The 18,456-nt window shown below is 34.8% G+C and overlaps 1 protein-coding gene across 1 annotated transcript in view; it reads left to right on the forward strand.

Moving 5' to 3' along the window:
* The window catches only part of PIEZO2 (piezo type mechanosensitive ion channel component 2), a 503,470-nt gene that overhangs the window by 144,993 nt on the left and 340,021 nt on the right, over window positions 1-18,456 (forward strand). The window contains exon 3 of the mRNA XM_045850410.1: window positions 15,496-15,621. Within this exon, the coding sequence (XP_045706366.1) occupies window positions 15,496-15,621 (126 nt within the window). The remainder of the gene's footprint in view (window positions 1-15,495; window positions 15,622-18,456) is intronic.

Below are 18,456 nucleotides of genomic sequence, written 5' to 3' on the forward strand. Positions count from 1 at the left end.
AATGATACTACATGTAATATTTTTTGGTCCAGCTTTTTTCTTTATTTTTATTTTGTTTTATTATTGGTGTTCAAATATAGTTGTCTCCAAGTCCACCCCACCACAGCCCCCATCCATTCCTGCCTCTCACCCTTGAACCTACCCACTTTGGCTTTGCCCATGTGTCCTTTATATATGTTTTATATATGTCCTTTATATATGATGGCCCTCCCCTGTCTTTCCCCCATTAACCCTCTCCCCTCTCCCCTTTGCCTTCATTTGTTTATTGTACTTTTCCCATTACCATTTGTCCCCTACCCCCTGCAATCACCACACTGTTGTCCATGTCCATGAGTTCTTTTTCCTTTTTGTTTGATCCCTCCACCCCCTACCCTGACCCTTTAGCTATCATCCTGCTCTCCTGTTAGTTCAGTTTGTTCATTAGATTCCACATATGAGTGAAGTCATATGGTATTTGTCTTTTTCTGACTGGCTTATTTCACTCGCCATAATATTCTCCAGGTCCATCCATGCTGTCTGAAAGGGTAAAATTTTCTTCTTTTTTATTGCCAAGTAGTACCCATTGTATAAATGTCCCATAGTTATTTTATCCACTCATCTACTGAAGGACACTGGGGCTGGTTCCATATCTTGGTGATTGTAAATAAAGCTGCAATGAACATAGGGGTGCTTATGTTTTTTCAAAGTAGTATTTTGGGTTTCTTTGGATAAATTCCTGGAAGTGGAATCACCTCACACCAATAAGAATGGTATCATCAATAAATCAGCAAATGCTAGCAAGGATTTGGAGAAAGTGGAACCCTTTTGCACTGTTGGTGAAAATACAGATCAGTGCAGGCACTGTGGAAAGCAGTATGAAAATACCTCATTTTTTTAATTAAAAATGGTACTGCCTTATGCCTTTATTTTTGAAGGATAGGCTCACTATATATAGAATTCACTATACACACACACACACACACACACACACACACACACATGGGGTGGGGAGAGAAGGGAAAGAGATAAAGGAAGGAAGAGGATGAATGAATGTGAAGATGATGGGAAGGAAGGAGGGATTTGTGAACTTGGCTGCTCTATTTCATAGTAGATGTTGGTGTGTGAATGCAAAGCCAATAAGCTGATATCAGGTACCTTTTATTTTATCTCAATTCATTTAACTCTGAGGAGACAAGTTTTGCCTGCTACTTTCCCTGCCATATGCTGTTATTCTGCTTCCTTCAATCTTTTACCCTGGTGAAGATTAAAGATTTTACATTGTGTTGTCCACATGGCTGTGTAAACAGCTATAAATTACCATATCACATTACTTTCACTGTTACATTTCATTCCTTCATTCATTTAACCAATATTTATTGTGTGCTATCTGCTGAGCACTTTTCTATACGTTGGTAATACAGTGATAACCAGACAGGACAAAATGGGCCCTTGTACTTGTGAAACTTACATTTGAAAGAGATAGATGATAAAAAAATAGATAAAATAAAATAAGGTAATTGTAAGTAGAGAGGTATACAGAACAGAATAATATGATAAGGAGCAGTGAAGGATGGTGTCTTTTTTAGCTTGGATGACCAAGGAAGTCTAAACATCTAAACATCTGATCTGAGACCTGAAGCAAAAGGAAGTAGAGAGGCATGTACAGTCTAAAATGAGAAATTGCATTGTCTTATTGCTAGTTTCACAGATAAACAAAAATATCACTGTAGCAATGATAAAAAGATAATTAAAAGGCTGGTTTTTAAAAATGTGCTAGGCTTTTTCTGGGGAGAGAAGTTGAGAATAATAGATGCCTTTTGACAGAGATCCCCTCCTCCCCTTTGCAAATTAGTCACTCATCTGTTGCTTGTCAGCACAAACAACAAACAGAAGACAGTACTGGCTGACAGCTGCCCCACCTGGTTTCCCAGCCTGAAGAGGAAGCTGAGGGTTAGAGAGAATAAATACAACAGGTCACAAGGAAGTTAATCATAGTAACCCTGCTACATGTTCCTCATGGGGAAAAACAAGATAACAGTATATAAAGTCTCTCCTGCTGAGTTAGCAAGGACAGAAAGACTCCTAGCCAACCAAGCTGGGCATCCCATGCCAATGGAAAAGCAGATGTAAAACAGAGCTTGATGAATGTAGTGAGCAGCTGGGAGCACTATTGACAGCCCTAATGTACACCTGCCTTTGATGAGCACCACTCTCAAGTGTGGGGTAATACCCCAGCACCCAAACTTCCGCAGCTTCATCAATGTAAAGCTGAAGGGAGAAACTCCTTTTTTAATGCAGCTATTCATTCCTGACACTTAATAAATGGAGAACTAGACTTCTTGAAAATAGAAGTGAAAGAAAAAAGACAAAGGCAAAGTTATATGCAGTATAAGAAAATGAAGTGTAGCAGGGTAGACATTTTTCAGAATCAAATTCATTGTTTTCCTAAAGGAATTGCAGGATAACTGTGCGAGAGACATCTAAAGCTAATTCCTGGAAGAATACTCCATGGGGATTAAGCCTGCCTTGGAGGAGAGTGGACTCAGTAACCTAATTGTTTTCTACCATTCATTACCATTTGTAGGTCCCTTGGTGCAGAATTTGGCAAACTGGCCTAGTAAAATAACAAGAAATGCGAGGACTTCTTGTTGGCTTGATGCAAAATGTTCCTGCCAACATGTATTGAAATCAGTACACAAGAACCACCTTTTCTCATTTATGTGATTTTTATTTATTATTAGGTCCTTTCAGTAACCATTTAATGATGTCTCTGATGTGTAGAGTGCTGTGCTAGGCACTTGGGAGTGTCTAGAGAGGTGTGATATTTGGCTTCTACCTTCAGGAAACTTACAGTCTGGTCAGTGTTAGGAAATGCACAAATCACTTTTCTTAAGCCATGTGTTGGACTCGAATCTCCTCTGACAAAACTGCGTGTTAAATGCAGTGAGTTCAGGGAAAGAAGTTTTAGAAGGGTGTGTTTTCCCTTTATTGAATGGTCAAGAATTAAGATACATTAGTTCACAGAACTAAGACCCATTAACCTCAAAAGTAAAAAAAAAAAAATTCTACCTTCTGATTTTGATAACTTGATCAGGAGAACAGATTTGTCTTGTGCATTATGTGTTTATTTTGTATTTTCTCCTTTTCATACCCTAGCTCAACTCCCTAAGGCACATAGGCTGAAAGTAAATGTATGGACATAAAACCATACCTCTCATATTTTGAATTGTCTAAAAAATGACTAGGTTCTTTCTTTTTATTAAGGATATCTTTTTTTTTAAGATTTTATTTATTTACTTTTAGAGAGGGACTGGAGGGAGAAAGAGAGAGAGAGAAACATCAGTGTGCGGTTGCTGGGGGTCATGGCCTGCAACCCAGGCATGTACGCTGACTGGGAATTGAACCTGCGACACTTTGGTTCACAGCCCGCATTCAATCCACTGAGCTACGCCAGCCAGGGCTATGACTAGGTTCTTTATTACTGGATGGCTACTGTCTGATATAGATGAGTTGCTCTGTGATTTGTTTGAATATAAACATGGTGGGGCGGGGGAGGCAGGGAGGAGCAACTCAGTCAAAGAAATTTGTGAAATTCCAGAACCACTGGTGGAACGGGACAGTTCAAAGCCAAATATGGTAAATATCAAAGTTAGTTCTCTTTTTTTGTTTTCCCCTGAAATTTGCAGGATGTCCATGCTAAGGTAACCAGGGAGTTGTACAGCTGAGTCCTCGCTCCCAGTGCTTAGCAATATCACTACTAACTCCTCCCCATGTGTCATATTCAGATTCCTGAGAACTCACAGGGGTGTAGGGCAAGACATTTCTACAGGACGATGTCTGCAGTCAGTGGACAGGCTCCACGCTCACACACGACTCTTCTCAGACCTTGGCAGGAGAACATGGAAATCATCAGTTGTTTTGGGTCAAAGTTTCAGAAATCATAACGTGTTTTAAAAAAAGTAAAAGCAACACAAAATAGTGACTAACTCTCTTCCCTTAGAACTATAGATTGTTCACTGAATTGGCAAAAAGCCCTAACTCAGAGGTTTCACATTTACATGAAAACTTTTCTCAGTGCTGTAGTAAATACCATACACATTCTCAAACTTCACTTATCATTTCAGCCTGTCAGTGCTGTCCAGCCCTCCAGAAGGAAGATAAGGAAGGACAGGGATAAGACTCATTACTGGGGTGGCTCTGCACAGGGCCCTACCACTATCTGTCTCCTGTGTTTGAATATGTGTTTGCTTAAGCCTTCCCTTGACCTCATGCAAAGGCCTTGGCCATTCAATGAGGAAGCCTCAGAGCTCACTGCACTTGGAAATGCTTTACTTTGCTTGAGTGGGGCCGGTTAATACACTGAACCTACTAAAGAAAATTCTTCATATCTGCCTTGGCTGTTTGTATTGGCCTGTTTTCTGCTAAACCCACAAATGGAGGGCTATGAGAATGTGCAAGGAAAGACATTTTGTTTGGAGCCTTAAAAACTGAATCATTCAGTTTGGCCTCTTTTCCACAGTTTGGCTTTTAAGACTTTAGCAGGAAGTTTTAAGTGTACTTATACACAATTTCATGTGTATAAATATATTTCTATCTGAATACTTTTTCCTGTAATAAAACATCACAACAAACAACTACCTCATGATACTAAGAATTAGGCATTTCTTTACTACCCAAATTCTGAGTTTTGGCCTGATTTCCTTTTGGAAATAGTGAAATTAGAGAAAGTAAAAGTGTTTGAGGAGTCTTCTCCAGGGAACAGAGTCACGTGAATACAGAGTGAGTGCTGGTGTTTATGACCTGGTGTGAATGAGCCAACACCCAGCTTTGTTTATGCTCTGTAAATGGGAACGACCCTCAGAAGTCATAGAATCAATGTAATGCCCATTAGTAAGTTTCTTGAATATCCATGTGCAGTACCTTTTATTTTTCTATACATTTTGCTTTCAAGTGTATGTTCTTCATCTAGGGCAGGGGTCAGCAAATTGCAGCCCATAGGCCAAACCTGCCTGTACCCACCACTGTTTTTGTATGGACTGTGAGCTCATTCATTACATATGAAAATTACCTGAAATTCAAATTTTAATGTCCATAAATAAGATTTTACTGGAACAGAGACATTACTAATTTGTTTATATATCATTTGTGACTGCTTTTGCCCTACGATGGCAGAATTGCGTCCTTGCCTAAAATGATTACTCTCTGGCCTTCAAGCTAGAGAACCTAGAGTTTTCAGTTCTGCTGAAAGCTTTCACTCCTTCAACCTGTACGTGTTTATAGTGCAAATACATTTTTACATATATTGTTTCTAATTAATTTAAATTAAAAAGTTACTTCCAATTTCTAACTTTTACTATCTTTATGATTCACCTAGCATTTTCTCTACTTCTCAGTAGCATCTATGATCTCAAGGGTATAATGTGTTCTTGCTCTATTTAGAGACTATGGAGTCTTAGACAAGATGTCTCTCACATAGTAGTTATGAAGCAATTGTTTGTTTCACAAACAAATTAACAAATTCATAAATAAAAGAGAGTACATCAAATATTTCTTCCACTGTTAATGTTTCTGTATTGGAATTCCTAATGATATATGTCAAATTCTTTCAATCTACTGTGCAACTGCTTGCCTTCCAACTGCTACTCCCAATTTTTTTGTTAGTTTGTGCTGAGTTCTCAATGAACTCCTCACGACTGTCAACCAATTCACTGAATTTATCTTTGATCTCTATCCAGTCCAAGGTTTATCTTCATATTTTACTAATTAAATAACTATATTTTTTATTTCTAAGACAGTTGATTTTTAGTGTCATCTGTTTTATTTAATTTCTATCTACTTAAAAATAATTTTTGTTTACTTTTCAGAATTTAATTTATTTACCATTTTTGAGGACCTCAAGCAACTTAATTTGAAGTCATTTTTAGTATGTTTCATAATTTTCATTTTACTTTTGGGGAATTCATGCCCTAATCATCTCTTCTAGCTTTGCATTTCCACATGTATTTTTGAATTATGGTCTATTTGGAACAAGAAATTTTTCTTTTTCTTCATCTCTTCCTCTCTCTTATACTCATTCCAGTATTCTTTCTCCACAGCCCCATGCTCACCTCTCTTTCTAATGCTTTTGTAGTTGTTCCCACCTGGATCCTAGTGGAGAGTTACATAATTTCCTAGTGGTTCAGAGATTTTTCCTTTGATGATGTTGGGAATTCAGGCTTGCACAGTAGGTCATATCCATTTTTTTCCTCATCCTTAATCAGACAGCTCCTTGTAAACCATATATCATAAAGTGGTCAACATCAGATTCTTTTCCATAATCTTTGTAAAATATGTGAAGCTTGTATTTGTAACACAAACCCTTATTTTAATCAGTTTTCCTAACAATGGTCTCCTTACTTACAATGAACACATAATTAAATGCTCACCAGGAAACCAACTTTGATTTCTATTGCTTCAAGGCCAGTCTGCAGACAGTTTTGCGTTTATCTTCCATTTTTGACCCCTAGAGATATTTATTTTATGCTGGTGTCTGGTATGTCTTTCTGGTGATCTGTCTCATATTTTATCTATTATTTTTATATGTTTAGAGCTAAATAGGGACCTGAAAATAAGAACTACACCATCACCTAGAATTCCCAGGCCCCTGGAATTTTCTGAAGTTGGAAAGTCCTGCTGCTTCATGCCCTCAACCTGCTTCTTGCCCCATAGATATTAAGCATGAGGTACCTGCTAAGCCACATGCAGGATGCTTATGCTCTAGCTGAGGACAATAAAAGTCTAGAACTTGATAACTTCGTGGTTTCTTGGCATACCATCATAATCTCCCTCCATGACTGTGGCAGTTATTTCTCCACGTTGCTGGAGTGTTGACTCAAGACTGCTCACAGCCTAGAGTATTGAACTCTAGGAAGTTTCATTGACCAAATAGCACCCATATTTAGAGACAGCTCCCATCTAATTTCTGGTCAATGATGTGGGTAGATGGGGTACAAAGTGTCAGCCCTGTTACCTCAATTCTAGAGAACTCTGAAGGCCTATGATGGCTCCAAAGCTTTCCAAGCACCAGTTGCTCCTCTACAAGTGCATCCCTGTCCAGCTTCTTCCTTGGTCCAGTTTTGCCACCTTCACTTCCCTATCAGTGCTGTGGCAGTGCTGTGAGGAAGTTATTCTCCCCAGTAACTTCCTGCACAGCAAATCTAAATTGCAGAGTCAGTTTTCTGGCAACCCAACTTAGGACAGCAACTAACAGTGTAAGATATATATTCTCAAGTGTCAAATACAGACAGTATGCAACATAAGAATTAGAAAGAGGTTCATTTGGGTCAAAGATGTTGTAGAAGAAGTGAGACCTGGTCATAAATGATCAATTTAAAAGGAGAGGTGGAGTGGATACTTCTGAGGCTGGAAGTTTTATGTCTTCTTCTTCTGTCCCTTAGCTATCATTCTTCTATACATCCAAAGCATCATTTTTCTCTCTGGCACCATTTTTCTCTCTGATTATAGTGTCAACTTCATTGTAGAGAATGTTTTAGAAGAGATTGCAAGTTATTAACTAATAACATGTAAAGATCCAAATGGAGAGGGAGAAAGAAAAAACATTTTTTTGGCTCCAATAATATGCCAATAGAAATATTAGAAATAGAAAACTGAGCTTTTGCAAAAAGATTAAAAGATGGACTGCACTGAGGAATTTCAAGTTTCACTTGGAGACATGTAGTGAAAGCTTTTAGTCTAATTTGTGAAGGTAGGAAGAACTCTAAGGGGTAAATGAACTTGTCATTTATTCTTCTATTGACTTTTGTAGTGTTCCCAGAAGTCTTTCTGTGATTCACTCTTTTTAGCAAAAAATTGTTCTGAGGAATGCTGAAATGATGACTTCAGTGAGATTTCAAATGGAATATGTAGTATATGTGTATGCCTTCTCTCCATTTGTGTCAGTTTGATACTAATGGAATGGCCATTCTTCAGTCAAATGGTTAGTATTAGCAACTTCATATACTCAACTTAGAAGCTGGTCTGCTTACTTTATTTTAAACTCCCAGTATACTCTTTCCACCTAAAAGGTATCCATATTTAACCTCATTGTGAATTGAAAAGAAAAATCTCATTTGTATGTATCAACTTGCTTGTCATTTGCTCTATCTGGAGCATAAAATTGTGGGGAATCTTTTCAGTGTAAATACTTGTTCTCCAAGGTCTTTTGTTTTTCTGAGTACCATATATATGGTAATTCTACATGATCCTTCTAGGAGGTTTTTCTAATTAAGTTGTAAACAAATAATAAAGATATCTTTGGGGTGGGATGAAGGAAACTTTGAAATAAATATCTTTAAACTCTAGTTTTATACAAAATTTGAATTTAATTGATTAACTTCATCTATCAACCTATGTATACCTTTTGTGGTTCCATTTTTACCAAAGAGAAGATTACCATAAATTTCCATGCTCTTCTTTAAGATTTCTGGGATCTTGGATTGGGTTGCTTCTTAAGTGGAAATTTTCCGAATTAGCTTACAAATACTGACACAATAATGACAACCTTGGATCTTTTACATGTCACATTTAAAAATCATGTGAAACCTAGAGAATTCAAAACATTGGCTAAAGCAATAGCCTCTGAATTCTTTCAAAAGTATAACAGGAGAAGTTAGATTTATACCTATATTTAAAACGCAGTTCAACCTCCTAGCTATTAGGGGAATACAAATCAAAAGTACCGTGAGATACCACTTCACACCTGTTACAATGACTAATATCAACAAGACAAGTGATAGAAAGTGTTAGAGGGGTTGCGGAAAAAAGGGAACACTCATTCACTGCTGGTGGGAATGTAGACTGGTACAGCTACTATGGAAAAGTCTGGTGGTTCCTCAAAAGATTAAAAATAGATCTGTCATATGACCCAGCAACCCCTCTTCTGGATATGTATCCAAAAAACACAAAAACATGTATTCACAAAGATATATATGCTTCTATGTTCATTGAAACATTATTTACAGTGGCTAAGACATGTAGAGAATCAAGAGTCCTTCAATAGAGGATTAGATAAAGAATACATGGTACCTATATACAATGAAATACCACTCAGCCATAAAAAAAGGTAAAATACTGCCATTTGTGACAACACGGATGGACCTTGAGAATAGTAGGCTAGGAGAAATAAGTCAGTCAGAAAAAGCTAGGAACTATATGTTTTCATTCATACATGTGACATAAAATGAAAACTTATGGACACAGACAACAATGTGGTAGTTGCCAGAGGGAAGGGAGTGGGGGATTTGGAGGGGGGCCTAACATGTAGTGATAGAAGATGGTTTGACTTTAGGTGGTGAGCACACAGTGCTATATACAGATCTAGTATCATAGAAATGTACACTTGAAACCTATGTGACCTTATTAACCAATGTCATCCCAATAAATTTGATTAAAAATAATTTTAAATATTGTAAAAAAAACAGTTCTTGGATATAATCTATTAGTCAACAATAATTCATTTTTCAAGCTCTATTTGAGGAAATATATTACAATAAAATCAATGAATATAATCCAAGTTAAATTTTGTTGAAAAAATGGTACCTCATTTCCTTGTTATTTATTCCTTCTGGTAATATTAAATTTCCTCTACCTTGGCATTCTAATTATCATAGAAAATTTGGTACCATGTCATCCTGGCCACATATTGCCTATTTTATAAATATCTGGTTTATTTTTGCAAACCATCCAGAAGTTACCACTTATCTTTTTGATCCTTTTCAATATATGCCCAATTTTCCTATGTTTTAATTGTGAGTGATCATTTATTAGGTTACATGTTTTGGATAGTTTATATTTATTGTATGAATTAGAGTGAGTACTCAAAACACATGGACAACAAGATACCCTCAATTTTTTGTGTATACACAACATATTTCCCAAACCAGAAAAACACAAACCATTTCTAGGAATTCCATGAATTAATTACAGCATGACTGAGTATAATTAGGGGTGTCTGTGTGTGTGTAATCAAGTATCTTTTATTCATTTCTGTCCTGTTGCTCATCTTCTCTGGAGATCACCTTTGTGGCAGAGATCCAGCGTTATTCTTTTCTGTTTATTGAGCTAGTTTTTCATTTGTTAGATAGCTTATTTTTTCCCCTTGACTTATGGAGTAACCTTTGACATTTATCAAGTTCATATAATTTTTTCTGAGCTCTATACAGTGTTCCATTTGACTTCCCAGTTCCTGATTCTTTGTTTTTGTTTTAATTTATGGGCTTATAGCATACCTTAATGTCTGGTAGAACACACAAACCTAACCCATTTTTGGTCTTATTTCTCAAAATTTCAAAATTGATTTAGCCCTCCTACTTTGTTCTTCTTTCTCAAAATGCTGAGGCTATTCAGGGTCATTTATGTTTCCATATAAATTTGTGAAATGTTTGTTCTATATCTATGAAATATGTCATTGGTATTTAATAGGGATTGCATTGAATCTATAAATTGCTTTGGGTAGTATGGACATTTTGATTATGTTAATTCTTCCAATCCATGAATATGATATATGCTTCCATTTATCTGTGTCTTCCTTAATTTCTTTCTTCAGTGTTGAATAGTTTTTTGAGTATAGGTCTTTTACCTCCTTGATTAGGTTTATTCCTAGGAACTTAATTTTTCTTATTGCTATAGCAAATGGGATTTTTCCCTAATTCTGTTTCTGATATTACATTGTTGATATACAATAGTGCCTTTTATTTCTGAATATTGACTTTGTATGCCATTGTTTTGCCAAATTCATTTATTAAGTCAAGTAGTTTTTTGGTGGAGTCTAGAGGATTTTCTGTGTACACTATCATGTCACCTGCAAATAGTGATGGTTTTACTTCCTTCTTTCTAACTTGGATGCCTTTTATTTCTTTATTTTGTGTGTGATCAGTGTGGCTAGAGCTTCCTATATGTTGAATAGAGTGGTGAGAGTGGGCACCCTTGTCTTGTTCCTGATCTTAGTGGGAAAGCTTTTAGTTTTTCTCTATTGAGTATGATGTTGGCTATAGGTTTCTTGTCCATGGCTTTTATTACCTTGAGGTTTGCTCCCTCTAATCCTACTTTGTTGAGTATTTTTATCATAAATGAGTGCTGTTCCTTATCAAATGCCTTTTCTGCATCTGTTGACATGATCATGTGATTTTTGTCTTTGCTTTTGTTTATGTGATGTATTATGTTTATTGACTTGCAAATATTGTACCATCCTTGCATCCCTGGAATGCATCTCACTTGATCATGGTGTATGATCTTTTTAATGTATTGTTGGATGTACTTTGCCAATATTTTGTGGAGGATTTTTACATCTATATTCATCAGCAATATTGCCCTGTAGTTTTTTTTTTCTTTGTTGTGTCTTTATCTGTTTTTGGGATTAAGATGATGCTGATCTCATAAAAAGAGTTTGGGAGTCTTCCCTCTTCTTGGATTTTTTCGAATAGTCTGAGAAGTATAGGGGTTATGTCTTCCTTAAATGTTTTGTAAAATTCTCCTCTGAAACTTTCCAGCCCAGGGCTTTTCTATGCCAGGAATGTTTTTATTACTGCTTCAATTTCACTAGCTGTTATTAGTATGCTTGGGCTTTGTTCTTCTTATCGATTCAGTTTTGGAAGTTTATATTTTTCTACAAATTTGTCCATTTCACCCAGGTTTTCAAATGCCTGATATCAAACTATACTACAAAGCTACTGTAATCAAAACAGTCTGGTACTGGCATAAGACCACCCACATAGATCAATGAAACAGAATAGGGAGTCCAGAAGTACACATATATCTCTATGGTCGATAAATATTCAACAAAGTGGGCAGGAGCATAAAATGGAGTAAAAATAACATCTTCAGCAAATGGTGTTGGGATATCTGGACAGCTACATGCAATAAAATGAAACTCTACCACTAATTTACACAATACATACACAAAAATAAACTCAAGAAGGGTAAAAGACTTAAATATAAGTTGTGACACCATAAAAGTTCTAGAGAAGAACATTGGCAGGAATATATATTCCACATAGCAATATTTTCACTGATATGTCCCCTAGAGCAAGGAATATAAAGGAAAGAATAACAAGTGGAATCCTGGCTGGTGTGGCTCAGTGGATTCAGTGCCAGCCTGTAAACCAAAGGGTTACTTGTTCGATCCCCTGTCTAGGGCACATGCCTGGGTTGCAGGCCATTTCCCCAGTAGGGGGTGCCTGAGTGGCAACCACACATTGATGTTTCTCTCCCTCTCTTTCTCTCTCCTTTCCCCTCTCTAAAAATAAATGAACAAAATCTTAAAAAAAAAAACAAATGGAACTACATCAAACTAAAAAGCTTCTGCACAGCTAAAGGAAACATCAACAAAATGAAAAAGGAAATGACTGTATAGGAAAATATATTTGCTAATAATACCTTGGACAAAAGTTTGATGTCCAAAATATATTAAAAAGTCACATGACTCCACACCAGGAAGAGAAACAATCTAACTAAAAAATGGGCAAAAGATCTGAACAGACACTTCTCCAAAGCTGACATACAGAGGGCCTGGAGACATATGAAAGAATGTTCAGCATCACTAGCCATCAGAGAGATGAAAATTAAAACCACAATATGATACCACTTCCACTGGTCAGAATGGCCCTGATTAACAAATCAACAAACAGATGCTAACAAGGTTGTGGAGAAAAGGGAACCTAGTACACTGTTGGTGAGAATGCAGACTGGTGAAGCCACTGTGGAAAACAGTATGGAATTTCCTCAAAAAACTGGAAATGGAGCTGCCTTTTGACCCAGCAATTACATTGCTGGGATTATACCCTAAGAATCCTGAAACACCAATTCAAAAGAACCTATGCACCCAATGTTCACATCAGCAGTATTTACAATAGCCAAGTGTTGGAAACAGCCTATGTGCCCATCAGTAAATGAGTGGCTAAAAAAACTATGGTACATTTACACAACAGAATACTATGCAAGAGAAAGAAAGAAGGAACTCCTACCCTTCTCAACAATATGGATGGAACTGGAGAGCATTATGCTAAGTGAAATAAACCAGGTGGTAGAAGACAAATCCATATGATCTCACCTATAAGTGGAACCTAAACAACAAAACAAGCAAGTGAGCAAAATGTATCAGAGATACGTAAACAAAGCACAAACTGACAGTAAACAGAGAGGAGGCAGAAAGAGGGTAATGGAGGAAAGAAGGGGAAGGTTCATCAAGGAAAATATAAAGGACTCATGGACAAAGGCAACCAGGGAAAGAGGATTGAATATGGGAGGTGGGGATGGTAGGACTGGGGAGAGTAATAGGAGAACAATGAGGACAACTGTAATTGAATAGCAATGAAAAAATTGATTTAGCTCTTCATAGACTTTTATTCATCCACATATATATTGTAAATAAGTTTATTGACTTTCTCAATATATTGATATGTGTTTTGAAATATGTTTCTACTGCTACTGTTTTTGGAATTATATTAAATATATAGGCTAAATTTGGAAAAAAATTGACATTTTTATTGTTAAGTCATCTGATTCATGAATGTGACAAGTCTCATTTTTCATTCAGGTATTTTTATTTGTTTTACTGTTGAATTTTACAGTTTTGTTAACAAACGTCTTGTGTATTATTTTTTAAGGTTCATTCTGACTTACTTTAATCAGTTAAGGTTCAAGCTATAGGAATTGGCTTACTCTACTTATTAGGTATGCTGGCTAAGAAAGTCCAAAGTCCATAGGGCAGGCTGTTTTCAGGAAGTGAAAATCATCATCATGATCAAGCTGAAATTCATGGGCACAGGTTAAAGCTACTGTTCACAGGTGAAAGACTTTCCTCCCCCGCTCCCATGCTTGGATCCCCTGCCTAGTTTTTAGTCTTTCCAATTGATTGAATCAGGCCTGCCCAGCTTACCAGTGATAATCTCCTTACTTAAAAATATATCTTGCCATGTATAATGTGCATCCATATTTTTGACCCAAACTTTTAGGAACAAAAATCTTTTGTTTTAATTTTTTAATTCAATTTTTAATTTTTTTATATTTAGAAGCAAAACCAATTATCATATTCCACAGTACTATTTTGCATATGGATATTGTTATTGCTATCTAGAGTTATACTTTGTTGTGCTAATGCATAAGCACAAATAAAAGAATTAAAACATTTATATAAATACAGAATTAGTACTACCCATGTATAATGTGCATCCTTATTTTTCCCTCAAAAGTTTGGGCAAAAAAAAGGTGCATTATACATGGCAAAATATGGTAAATTAATTAGGATTTTTTTTATCACATCTGTAAACTTAGAGCAATATCTAGACTAGTATTTGATTAAATAACTGGGGACTATAGCCTAGTCAACTGCCACATTAACAAAACCATTACAATACAGTTTTGGTTCCTAATTTAAGTTACATCTTGTTTTTTTTCTTACTTGATTATTATTAATGTAGAGGAGCTATATTGATTTCTGTAAGATGACATTGTACCTGAATCATTTTCTTATATTTGTTCTAATAGATGGTTAGTTGACATTCTATATAGACAAATTCCACTGGATCATATTATGTAAATAACTGTAAATAACTCTAATTATTTCAACTCTTCATTTTTTTCTTACCTTATAACATTGACCAGTATACCTAGTAATATGTTAAGTGGAAACTATATCAAGTATCTTAGATCATTATCTGACATTAATGAGTTATATCTAAAATTCTACCATAAGTAGGATGTTTGCTTTAGTTATGATATAAATTCTTTATCACATTAAGAATATTTCCTTCTGTTCCTAGTTTTCTGATTGTTATTTTCATTTATTATGAAGAGATTTTGAACTTTATGAAATATTCATTATGTATCCATTGAATGAAGCAGGATTCAGACTACTAGTTTTTGACTTAAATATTTGTTAATCTTAAGCCACACTTGTTAATGTTTATCTACAATAACCCCTTGCTTATTATGATGAATTATATTTTCCTATGTTATTTCAGTTGGTTAGCAAAAATCTTTTTAATAATTTGTGTCTATTGTTATAAGTAAAATGGACTCATAATTTCCTTTTCTTTTCTATAGGTATTCAATTTTAAAATTAATGTTACTTTATCTTCTTGAAATGTTTTAGGAAATTTATCCTTTTCTCTATTCTCTGGAACTCCTTTTATTAGATAGGGATTATTTGTTCTTTCAAAGGTGGCAGAACTCCCTTATAAAATTTTCTGGGATACGGAATTTTTGTTACCACAAAAATGAAACCACAAAAGTTATGATAAATAGAAAAGGATGTTTCTTTTACATTGAATTTTTAATCTATGTTAATTGTATAATTTTACAAAGGAAATAAGATAGCCTTCATATTTTGACTAATAGGTAAGAGAGTAATTGTTATACTTCATATACTTTTGAGTCAGTTTACATAATGGATTATATAGAAACATGCTTTATGTGGAATTCTACAAAGGTGAGAATGGGTGTGTTTCATCCTCTCACAATCTCTGTGCTTTTATCTCCTAGGACATACAGGACGGTTATTAAAGTCTCTGTGCTTCACCAGTCTTTCCTTCCTGTTACTACATATCATTTTTCATATCACATTGGCTAGTCTTGAAGCTCAACACCGTATTGCACCTGGTTACAACTGTGAGTACTAATTATATTTCATATTATGTATGTGCATAATAAAGCTATATGTCATAACTCTCATATAAATCTATGTAATAATTAATTATATTATCAAATTCATAGAAATTTTTGGTCATTTTTAAACCCAATATATTATACATACATATAAATAAACTTTGCTATGGAGAATTAAGTAATACTAGCGAATTAATTAATGAATCTTCAATATATTGAAGATTCAATTGGATATTAGACTCCATTCTGTATGTAAGACATTATTATTGAGCATAAGCCAAAAAAATCAAGATTTACATACAGTCCTTAGAATTCACAGCACAGCTAATGAGACAAGACATGTACAATTTTAACATCATAAATAAAAATACAAAAGTAGAATGTCATTATAGTATTGGCTTAAATCCTATTCTGAAGCATAGTATAAATAAGTTTATATATCTTTATGGAGAAAATGTAATGACACATATAGTTTCTTTTTCAAATTGGGAATTCTTTGTTTTTATTCATAGGAAAATAACATTATATATATGATATTTTAAAGTTATGATAGTAAAAATTCAACACATACATGCTTTATCTAGGTAGTATCATCTTTCCAAAATTAACTTGCCTTCAAATAAATTGTACTTCAGTTTTTGTGGGATATGTGATTGTGATTTGAAAAAAAAAAAAGCATTTCAAGTAGAAGGAATACAATTCATAGGTTTTAAGTTAAACCTCAAGAAACCCTGAGAAGTCTGAAATAAACTATAATAATGGTTTTAAATTGTCCATTTTTCTTTGAAGAACTCATTTGTCAGTTTCCTGATTTTCCGTAGGTGCAAACATAAGTAATTTGAAGTAAACCTAAACTTCTTTGTAAAATATAAAAGAAGTCAAAATTCTTTATGAATCAATGAGTATTAACATATACATAGTAAGAGATTCTTTAGTAAAAACAAATTTATAAACTATTCAGTATCTCTCACTGGGTAACTTTATAGAGCTAAATTTTACAGTTAAAATTAGTATCCATTTTGGCTATTTTATTGAGTTCAGAGTGACTTGGATAATGATACTTATCAAAATGATTTTTGATTTAAGATATGTCTATTATTTTAAAAATTGAGATATAATTTACATACCATAAAATTCACCCACTTAAATTATATTATTCAGTGGTTGTTAGGTTGTGCAATCATTACCACTATCTAATTCCAGAACAATTTTATCACTCCAAAAAGAGACCCAGTGCCTATGAACAGTTATTCCCCATTTCCTCTTCTGCCTCTATTAGATTTACCTATTCTGGACATTCTATCTAAACAGAATTATTTGTGTCTGGCTTCTTTCATTTAGCATAAAGTTTTCAATGTTCATCCATGTTGTAGCATGTGTCAGTACTTCATTTCTTGTCATGGCTAAATAATATTCCATTATAAAGATGTGGTTTTTTGAATGTTTACAAAAACTCACTAGATTTTTAAAAACTTGATAAAATGTAGCACTTAAATGTAAGTGGAAATTATAGTGATAAAGAGTATTTATTACACTTGGCCAGGTTCAAATCGTTTTGGACTTAGAAGAAATGATATCAGTGATATTTTATAGTGCTTCTCAATCAAAAATCCTTTGCAAATTTTTAGATAAGCCATTCCCAGAACCATAAAGAAGAATTTTGAACCATAAGTGTTATCTGAAGGAAAGTCTATTTTATGAATAAAGAGTTCTTCACCACTGAGAGTTTTTAATCACAGGTACATTACAAATCACTGGACTTTAAAAAAGATTTTATTTATTTATTTTTTTTTTAGAGAGGGGGAAGGAGGGAGAAGGAGATGGGAAGAAACACCAATGTGTGAGAGTAAAGAACCTGCAAGGCAGGCATGTGCCTGACTGGGAATCAAACCAGCAACATTTTACTTTGTGGGAAGATACCCAACCAACTAAACCACACTGGTCAGGGCCCAAGCCATCAGATTTTTATATTTTGAGTTTATAAGTATATGTCTTGCCTGTTTTTACAAATAGTTTTAGGTGCTAAGTGATAATGTAGCAAGGATTTACTGGAAGCATCTAGATTAGGAAGTGAAATTCATCATTTCTCCTGACTCAAAAAATCTAGGTATTTCTATTTTTATTCAAAATGGTGATTGTCCACAATTTTGGAAGAGTCAAAATAAAAAACAATATAAGATTGCAATGTTAAAACAATGCCTCTTTTTTTACCTTTATGAATGTATTTATTCTCTGTAACTTCTCTATAAGGTACAGACAGAGACAGACAGACAGAAAGACATATAAACTTTAACATACAAACACATGTAAGTTTGTTCTTACATTGTCTCCTCCTTCTCAGGCAAGGATCCAAATTACCTAGATACTTTGGGTAGGCCCCACATTCACATCATGAAGTTTGTTTCTCAGGGATGAAAAGTGGAGGCCATCTCAGATGCAGTCAGAACTGACCTTTTGATATGCCTCTTCCTAGGCATTCCTTGCAACCTAATCCTGAGGAGTTAGATCTGCCTCTTCCAATTCATAGCCTAAATATTTGGGCTTCTAGATACCAAGATATTTTAATGCTTCTCTCAAAGATATTTTGATTCATGCACATTGCCCTCTACTACTATTCTTCACCACAATATCTCTTAACATGTCTAAATCTAATATATCATCCTACCTTTCTTTTTTGACACTCCCATACAAAAACTCTTCTGTTCCACAAACAGCCAATCTAATAAAGTCATAAGAGAAATGTTATTTCTACCAAGACAGATTCTAATTTGAATTTTATCTCTACAAAAGTTAATGTTCCAGTTTGAAATATTGCTAGTAACCTACAGAGAAAGGATG

The sequence above is a fragment of the Phyllostomus hastatus genome, unplaced genomic scaffold (genome assembly GCF_019186645.2).
Source record: "Phyllostomus hastatus isolate PE091 unplaced genomic scaffold, TTU_PhHast_1.1 phas_contig_80, whole genome shotgun sequence".
NCBI classification, from domain to species: domain Eukaryota; kingdom Metazoa; phylum Chordata; class Mammalia; order Chiroptera; family Phyllostomidae; genus Phyllostomus; species Phyllostomus hastatus.